This window comes from Ricinus communis, chromosome 1, assembly GCF_019578655.1.
Source record: "Ricinus communis isolate WT05 ecotype wild-type chromosome 1, ASM1957865v1, whole genome shotgun sequence".
NCBI lineage: Eukaryota > Viridiplantae > Streptophyta > Magnoliopsida > Malpighiales > Euphorbiaceae > Ricinus > Ricinus communis.
This window is the reverse complement of record NC_063256.1, coordinates 17417555-17427707: the sequence shown is the minus strand read 5'-3', so window position 1 is coordinate 17427707 and position 10153 is coordinate 17417555. Positions and strand designations below refer to the sequence as shown.

Here is a 10153-nt window from a genome sequence, read left to right as displayed (position 1 = left end):
AAAGGGTCTAATATTAATTATATTTTATATTTTATATTTTTTAGTAATTTTATTATATTATTTTAATATTTAAAAATAAATACTTATATTTACTTTTTAAAAAATTATTTTTTAATAACAATTCTTACAATGAAAAAAATAATATTCTAGATTGATTACGCTTATTAAAAGAAAAAATTTAAAAATTAATAAAAAACTTGATGCAACTAGATACAAATAACGCTGAAGGATTCATATTTATAAGATTTTTAATGGTTATATTCTTAAAATTTAGGATCAATTTTAGATTTATCTTTTTTAGTGAACATATTTATTTTGCTATATAATTATTTTCATCGTGAAATTTTGAATATTATTTTTTTAAGTATTTTAAAAATAAATTGAAAGCATAAATATTAATTTTTAAATTTTAAAATAATTAGGTAAAATTATAAAAATATCTAAAATTGAGAATTAAATTTATAATTAATTTAACTCACATACATGCTTTTTATGCTGTACTTGTAGTACAATAAATTAAAAGAAAAATGTATTGCGGAAGAGAATTGAAAGTTGAGAAGATAAGAAAAGCTGCTGTTATTTTTCATATATACTTCAACAATGCCTTAGTACCCTTTATATAGATACCAGAACCATAACAAACTTAACGATAATATAGCTACCAACCATGCTTATTTAAAGGAACTAATATCTCTATAACCTTACCATTTATAGTTGGACAATTTGACTAATTCAGTGAACAAAATTAATAAACCAACATCCTTCCTTAATTCTGTTTTGAAAGAACCTTCATTCCAAGTAGAGTTCTCAACTTGTTAAAAGTATCAAACTTCAAGGGCTTTGTCTAGATATCTGCCACTTGATCTTCAGTCCTGCAGTACTCCAATTTATTCACATCATCATTGATCTGATTCCTTAGGAAATGATAACGTATGTCAATATGTTTTGCTCCTCCCGTGAAACACCGGATTTTTCGCTAAGTTAATGGCCGAGACATTGTCTACAAAAATCTTAACTGGACCCTTCTTGCAGAAACCAAGTTGATTCATTACATTACGTAGCCAAATTGCTTGACAAGCACTTGATGCCGCTGCAATATGCTCAGCTTCATATGTTGACAATGCTACGATTGATTGTTTCTTTGAAGACCAAGAACACATAGACTTTCCTAGCATGAAGCAATAGCCACTTGTGCTCTTTTGTTTATCCAAATCTCCTCCCCAGTCATTGTCGAAATACCCAATCAACTCACTCTTATTGGATGATGAGTAAAATAAGCCGTACCCCCAAGTTCCTTTGATGTAGCGCATAATTCTTTTTACAGTTTGCAAATGTGATTGTCGTGGAGATTCTATGAATCTGCTAGCCAAGCCCACTGCATAACTGATATCAGGTCTGGTGCACTTGAGATATCTTAAGCTTCTAATGATTTGTTTGAAATATGTTAGATCAACTGCTGGACCATCACCTTCCTTTGTCAGTTTAGTTTCTGTCTCCACCAGGTTCTAACAGGGTTGGAATCATACATTTGGAACTTCTTTAAGAATCCAATTACATATTTCTTCTCACAAATGAAAATTCCATCATCCTTTTGAACAACTTCAATGCCTAGGAAGTAGGACATGAGACCAAGATCGGTCATCTCGAATTCTTTCATCATTGATCTCTTAAAATCCTCAATCATTCTATGATTATTCCCTGCAAAGATTATGTCATCAACATAAAGATATAATATTAGCAAATCACCAGAATTGGCTTTGACGTATAGTCCATGGTCAGAAGGACACTTTTGAAATCCAGCTTCTTGGAGGAGCAAGTCAATTCTTTTGTTCCACGCCCGTGGTGCCTGCTTAAGGCCGTAGAGTGCCTTCTTAAGTTTTCAAACCTTCTCTTCTTCTCCATGCTTTATAAAGTCAAGTGGCTACTTTACATAAACCTCCTCATCGAGTGGGCCATTTAGAAGCGCTGACTTGATGTCCATCTGGTGAATCTTCCATTGGTTCTGAGCTGATAATGCAATTATTAATCTCACTATCTCCATTCGAGCTATTGGGAAGAAAATTCTTCATAATCATAGCCATGTCTTTGCTCGAACCCCTTCACAACCAGCCTTACTTTGTACCTTTCCACTTCGCCAGTTAATTTCATCTTGATTTTGTAGACCCATTTGACATCAATGGGTTTGTGACTTTGTGGGAGATTTGTTAATTCCCATGTTCCATTCTTTTCACTGGACATCATCTCTTCATTCATTGCCTTCTGCCATTTTTTATTTAAAAGGGCTTCTTCAAACTTCACAGGTTCAATTTTAGCCATATAGGCGAGATGAGCCAACTCTCCATCATCTCCAACTTCATCATCATGACTAACTTGGTAGTCATGTAAGCGAACCGATTGTTGCCTTGTTCATTATGATCTTCTTGGTTCATATCTTGCTGTTGTAACTGGTTTTGGAACCTCGGGGATTTCTGGAGCTTGATTTGAATGTGCTGTACTTGTAGATTCTTCTTCAAGAATATCAACGACTGTGTTATATGGATCTTGTTTATCCACATCCCAATTCCATTCTTCATCTTCTGCAAATGTAATGTCATGATTGATAATCATCCTTTTTGCAACAGGATTATATAACTTGTATCTTCCTTGTTTGTACCCTACAAGGATTGTTTTCTCAGCTCTATCATCCAACTTTGTCCTTGTTGTTGTAGGAGCATGAACATATGCAATTGATCCAAAAACTTTCAGATGTTGCACATTCGGTGTAGAACAACTCCAAGCCTCAAGAGGAGTTATCTTTTGGACACTTCTGGTAGGTGATCTGTTCAACAAATAAACTGCACAAGATACTACTTCTGCCCAGAAACAATTAGGTAGGTTCTTCGCTTTTAACATACTTCTCTCCATGTTAAGAATAGTTCGATTTTTCCTCTCCGTCACTCCATTGTGTTGTGGAGTGTAAGAAGCTGTTGTATTATGTTGCACCCCATGTTCTTTGTAATATTTCTTGAATTCATTTGAGGTGTATTCTCCTCCTCCATTACTTCGTAGTGACTTGAGTACACAATTACTTTGTTTCTTAGCTAGAGCCTTAAACTCCTTGAAGCAATCAAATACATCTGTTTTTCTTTTCAACAAATAAATCCATGTTTTTCTTGTGAAATCATTAATAAAAGTGAGAAACTATCTATTTCCACCAACTGATAACACATTCATAGGACCACACACATCTGTTTGAATGAGCTCCAATGGAAATTTTGCTCACCAAGAATCACCTAAAAATGGCAGCCTATGATTTTTACTAAGAACGCAAGCTTCACACATTTGATCGGGATGCTTAATGTAGGGTAAACCTATTACCAATCCCTTTTTTAGAGTTGCTCAAGACTTTGAAAATTCAAATGCCCAAAATGAAGGTGCCATAACCATGATTCATCTTTCACGACATCACATAAGCACTTGTACTCTCCCTTAGAGAGATTAACTGTAAACATACGATTCTTTGACAAAAGGGTTTTCAGGATTAAAGTACCTTCTTTGTCAAAGACTGAGAATTGAATACCAGAAATGTTCATCGTGTAGCCTTTCTCTGTCAATTGACCAATGCTAAGTAAATTAATTTTCATGTCTGGTACATAGAATACATTTGATATGCACCTGTAATCTCCATTCTTCATTGTGATAAGAACTTGTCCCCTTCCAATCACCGGAACTGTTCTATCATCGCCAAACTTGACGCTTGTATGAAATGTTTCATCAAGTTCAGTGAACAAATTCTTAGAGCCGCACATATGATTCGTGCAGCCAGTATCCAAATACCAAATATTTTTATTTGGATTCTCGTTTGGAGAGGTAACCATTAGGATAGCATGATTACTTTCAGCTTCATCTGAGTTGTTAACTTCCTGTGCATAATTGGCAGCTTCTTCATTTTTGGCCAAAAATTCATTTGCATAATGGCCTCTCTTGTGGCAGTTGTAGCATTCAACATTCTTTTCCCCCTTGAAGAATGTGGATTCTGATGTGAGGTTCTACCAGAATTGAATCCTCTACCATTATGGCCACCTTGATGATTTCCGCCTCGTCCTCTTCCTCTTCCTTGTGAGTTTCCAGAATCACAATTAGCGTCACCAACTGAGACTTGTGCTTGGAGGGCTTGTTCAACAGTCTTCTCACTCTTGTTGTCATTCATCCTCTGTTTGTGAGCTCTTAACGAACTGGACAACAATTTAATTGTCATCGTTGATAGGTCTTTTGCCTCCTCAATGGCAGTTACAACATGCTCAAACCTTGGACTTAAGGTTCTCATAATCTTCTCCACTTTGTTCTGTTCTAAAAGAGTCTCACCATTGGTTTTCATGTCATTTGCCAATGTAAGAACTCGATTTACATAGGTGTTAATTTCTTCATTCGACTCCATCTGCAACAGCTCATACTGATGCCTCAGTGTCTGAAGACGTACTCTTTTGATCTTGTCATCTCCCTTGTATGACGTTGCTAAGATGCTCCATGCATCATAAGATGATTTTGCTCCTTCAATGAGTTGAAATGTCTCATCACACATTCCTTGATGAATGTAATAAAGAGCCTTCTTGTCCTTCTTTTTCAACTTATTTGCCCCTGTAATCACACTTCAAAAATTGACAATCCTTGTTCCACAATTTCAAGGACATCATGATAGTCGAACAGAACCTTCATTTGGCACACCATCGATTGTAGTTCTTTCCATTGAGGATAGGAATGGATAGTTGGGTGACATTATTCATTATGACAGACCATAAGGTTCATAGTGGGTCCGATACCACCTGTAGTATTTGTAGTACAATAAATCAAAAGAAAAATGTATTGCAGAAAAGAATTGAAAGCTAAAAAGATAAGAAAGGCTGCTGTTATTTTTCATAAATACTTCAACAATGCCTTAGTACCCTTTATATAGGTACCAGAACCATAACAAACTTAATGATAATATAGCTACCATGCTTATTTTAAAAAACTAATATCCTATAACCTTGCCATTTACAGCTGGACAATTTGACTAATTCAGTGAACAGAATTAATAAACCAACATTTTACATGTTTATTATATTTTTAAGTAATCCTAAAAATAGAAATATAATTTTAATAATTATTCCTCCTACTTTGGATAAGATATTTCATGTTGTCTTTTCCCACAATATAACTTTTTCCATAGCAAAGACTTTGTGCAATACATAAGCTCTAACATCCATTGACCATTGGACCGACCAGCATCTACATAATATAACATATTACCTAAAGCACACATGTTAATGAATATGATGTTGTGTGGCCAATATTGAAAATTGGTTTTTAGGTCCCAATCTAAGTTATTTTATTTAGATAAGGAAATGCTTTCATTTTCAATGCAAAATTAATTATCTTATTTAATAGTACTTAGTCGAAATCATGTCATAAATACAATTTTATTTCATAATTTCATATTAAATGTGGTAATAAATTTAGCTGCAAGCTGCTCAGTGCTATTCAAATGTAAAACTGTGAACAAATTAAGTGTTTGAGGAATTATTTAAAGTTCGACTAAATAAAATTTCATAGAAGCTCATTTAATAAATTTTTTTTTAAAATAAATAAATCAATTCCAAACTAGATAAAGTTGAACTTGTTACTTCAAGAGTCCACTTGATAATATTTTTGTAAACTAACTCATAAAGATAATATTAATAGCTCAATATTTAAATTCTAATTCTTATAGTTTTTGTCTTTTTATTATTATTACTAGCAATTTATTCATACGATTTCCTGGTTATTTCATTTATTTTACAATAAAAATTTTATTTTATATATTATTTATAATTTAATATTAGTACAAAATATAAATTTTATTTTTATTTTTATGATATTTCTATTTACATCTATATTAGTTATTTATAAAATCATATGATATATAGTCTAATGGAGTTTTTATATTATGCTAAAGTAAGTAAATATGAGAAGTATCTATATTTATCAACTTTAATTTTATATCTATTTGATTGCACTAATAAATTTATATGCGTACATATAATAATTATTTTTAAAATATCAGATTGTTAGAATTCCTTCTATTTATTTATTTTTTATTTTTTAATACTACATACATATAGATTGAGATTTTTTTTAATTATTATATTCAACCAATAAGATCTCAAACGTGTTATAAATTTATTTTGACTGTTTTTATGATCCAAATTTAGATTTTTTATTCTTTACTATTTTATTATTATTATATAATATATTTTATTAGAAAGATAATAAGATTTATTATTAATATTTAGTAGCTATGATAATTATTATACTTATTATAGATATTTTTAAGAACATAATAGCCTTATATTTAAATAAGTAATAAATTTTTACCATATTCATTATTAGTATTTAAGATCACATTTTTTTTTAAGTATTATAATTAACACTTTTATAAATATGTCATGTGTAATTTTCTCATTAGAAAACAACATAATATGGCTCTATAAAATCTTGCCACGTAGAATCTCAAAGGGAAAACTTGACATTCTTTATATATATATATATATATATATATATATATATATCTAATTGCACTTTATTATTAGAATAAAATCATAAATATTAATTAATATATATTGTAGACCTTATAATAAATATTTTATTATTTTGAAGAATTGATAATAGATTTAATTTCTTTTAATAATATGGTTAACAATAATTGTTAAATTAATTCAAATTTTTAATTTACGGCATTAAGTGTCTGGCCATCATACTAAAGCCTTTTAAAATAATTTTATTCACAATTAAATTAAGTTTGTTTAAACTTAATTAAGCTCGTGTACACTTGAAAAGATTCAGAAATTTTAACTTGAATTGGACAATAAATTGTCTCAAGCTAGTCAAAGCACGGCTCCCCTTGGTTGGTTTACAGTAGTGTTCATAAGATACTAAAGTATATTTAAGGAAAAAAACCACATCACCCTTTCTCTCACAAATGCAATAATCTTTTTACAACAACTTCCGTTGGATTCATTAATAAATAAGGATATTTACACTCAAAATCTTGTTTTTACGGTGATTTTTTTTAAAAAGAATTTTATGCTTTTTTTTTTTAAAAGTCTTATTTTTAAGGTTTTTTTAAACTGTATTATAATATTTTTTGATATTTTATTAATATCTTTTTAGTTTATTTTTGTTACCGTTAAATATATTTTTAAATTTTATTTTAATTATATCTTCATGTGTCTTAAACTTCATTTGGTAGATTATGGTATATTTTTCAAAACACACATTTTCATGTCATCAAAATATCCTAGATGCTATAAAATATATAATATCACTCAATTTATAAATATTAAATATAAAAATATAAAATAAAAATGATAAATATAACTAATTTAGCTGATTTTACAGTAATATAAATTAAAATTATATTCTATTGATATCTTATAGATATATTCTTAGTATCTTTCCTAAAATGAAATTTTAAAAAATAAATTCATAATAATAAAAGTTAAAATAAAAAGAATTTGATACTTTTTAGATATAATTTTAATAATTTTTTTATAAAATTATAAAAAATAAATTGATCTAAACTAAAAATTGAATTCACAATAATATAAATTAAAAATAATATTATATATTTTTTTTCAAAAGATAGTGAACGGTCAAAATTTTCACTTTTATTAAATAAGGAACAAACTTCACTATTAAGGAGCCCCATCATTGAGACTAGCCCATATAACATTAAAAGGACAAGACCATTTACGGTAGCCCATTTCGTGTTTTATGGATTTCAAAGTGGGGCTTTTACGAATTAGAGTTAAAAGAGTGATGCAAATTTCAAATTCTGTATTTATTCTTTTCGGGAACCCAACGGTCGTGAACGCGATTTTCTAGTTTCCAAATTTAAGAGCGTTTCTGCGGCAGGGTCATTAGAGGAAGAACGCGATGGAGAAAGAGTCATCAGTGGAAGGAACTCCACTTCGACCCATATTTTGTCTCAAAAGAAAGATGGACATGAAGCCATTTGACGACGTTTATGACTGTTTCATCCTTGATTTTGATAACTCCGAGTGTATTTCCGACCTATCTCTTTGCTTTGACGATGATCTATCTGTTATTGCAGAAAGGGCAAGGTTTGTTTTTTTCTTTTGTTTGTTTTTTTCTTTCTCTCCTTTTACTGTATTATTCTTTACAATCTGTGATCTTAAGGAGCTTGCACTAGTGGAAAAAAACATGTAAAGTCAGTCAATACATATATTTACTCCTTGTGTTGTATAATTATAATACATAGGGTGGCATGCAGAGATTACCCACATGCAAGGCATCTTTGTCTCAACTACCCATTTGACACAACACCACATGAGAACTTCTGTCAACTGGTAATTTAAATCTCCTTTTTCATATAATCAGTTCATGTGATTAATTTCTTCTGAATGTATAAGAAATGACAATGTTAATTGATTCCAGTGCTACTGCTATGTCTGTGATTCGGCTGCTCCTTGCAAGTATTGGAAAGATTCAAAGTCAGCGCATTGCCATGCCTCAGAGAGCATTATTTGGAAGGCACAAAGGAAATTGGGCAGAAAGCAGCGTCCGCTTGGCAACTGAACAGTATTCTAACTGCATTGCCCATTCTTATCTTTTTTGGTTCACAACATTTTGCACCTGCAATAGTATATGAAACAGGCAGGGGTCATCAGCTGGTGCTAGTTATTTATTGTGCTATCAGTTAGTCGAATTCATGCTCTGAATTTGAGATTTTGGTAGTAGAGATAGGTGGGATGTTATCTGCTACTGGGTTTTGCATATAAGGAATGCCAACGTTTTTGCATTGACTGATTGAGTGTTCTCTGCTTGTGTCAGTTGAAGTTGGTGTTTCATGAATTGCTTGGGTTCATCTTGTTTGCTGTCATGAACAAAATTGATTGCAAGTTTTCATGATTTAGATTAAAATTCATGGAAGTCTGCATTGGGCATTGCGGGTTTGTAATGGTGTTTGATTTGGGAAAGGGATGATGACCAAGATAAGAGCAGCAGAACAAAATGGAAATCTAATCATTATATTGTTTTACTGGGCTCTGTAAGTTTTGCTGCTCCTGCAAGAAAAATGCAATTTTCTTCCTTGTTTTGTTAAAACTATAGAGGAGCTGGGGAGCTTGGTTAATGTAAATTCAGTATTGATTTTTCATTAAACTATAAATGTAGATTCAATACAACATCTGAACTGGGTGCTAATATTTAAATTAGAATAGAATGCTTGTTTCAGAACCCCTTCAGATTGAGAATATCAGTCCATGGAAGTTTGAGAAGTTAAGTCTTGTATTTTTCTTATTTATCATTGATTAATTGGCAAAATATATCACCGAACAGCTATATATGTATGAACTAGTCAATTAGCACTTTATACTTTATGATTTACCTACTAGGCACCACTATTTGCTAAATTGAAAACATATAATCAGCTGAGTGTTGACTTGACACGCTAACTTATACACACTCAAAATATCAGAAAAAAACTGACGCAGTCAGTATTATTATAACAAGAATCTAATTTAATCCTTATAGTTTTGTAAAATTATTTTTTAGTCCTTTAAAATTTTCTATCATTCCATAATTTATGTAAAATCTCTCTTTAATCATTATAATTTTTTTGAATATTTAATATTTTCTAAATTATCTTTTTGACCATTTGAAAATTTTAATAATATATTTATTTACATATAAATTTAAATAAAATATGTTTGTTATTAACAAACATACAACAAGTAAACAATATTTTATTATCTTATTTAATTTTCTCCAAATAAACATATTAATCAAAATTCTACACCTAAATAAATATACTTTAAAAAAGTTTTAAAGGAAAAATGTTAATTTTATAAAAATATAAAATATACAAAAACAATTATAGGGGTTAAAAAGAAATATTACATAAATTATGGAATAATAAAAATATTCAAAGGGATAAAAAAAAATATTTTAGAAAAATTAAGGATTAAATTGAATTTTTATTATAGTGCGTCAATTTTTTTTTAATTTTTTAAATATATCGTAAGTTATATATGTGTCAAGTCAATACTCAGATGTTTAGATATGATTAATTTAGCAAATAGAGGTGTCTGATAGATAAATAATGAAATATGAGATGCTAGTTCAGTATTTCATA

At 30.1% G+C, this 10153-nt stretch overlaps 2 protein-coding genes across 3 annotated transcripts; one reads left to right on the top strand and one right to left on the bottom strand.

The window, feature by feature from the left end:
* Positions 1-3856: 3856 nt before the first annotated feature.
* Positions 3857-4756, bottom strand: LOC125369794. The gene is made up of 2 exons (XM_048372960.1): positions 4690-4756; positions 3857-4617 (listed from the first exon to the last, which is right to left on the bottom strand). The coding sequence occupies exons 1-2, from the start codon at positions 4754-4756 to the stop codon at positions 3857-3859; spliced, it is 828 nt and encodes a 275-aa protein (XP_048228917.1).
* A 3034-nt stretch (positions 4757-7790) lies between these two features.
* LOC8276355 lies at positions 7791-8818 on the top strand. Of its 2 annotated transcripts, none has more exons than XM_048378361.1 (3): positions 7791-8120; positions 8291-8366; positions 8455-8818. In XM_048378361.1, the coding sequence occupies exons 1-3, from the start codon at positions 7933-7935 to the stop codon at positions 8593-8595; spliced, it is 405 nt and encodes a 134-aa protein (XP_048234318.1). In that variant the 5' UTR covers positions 7791-7932; the 3' UTR covers positions 8596-8818. The 2 variants fall into 2 exon arrangements, with proteins under 2 accessions (XP_048234318.1, XP_002525594.2); XM_002525548.4 differs by having other exon boundaries at positions 8279-8366.
* The last annotated feature ends 1335 nt before the right edge of the window (positions 8819-10153 follow it).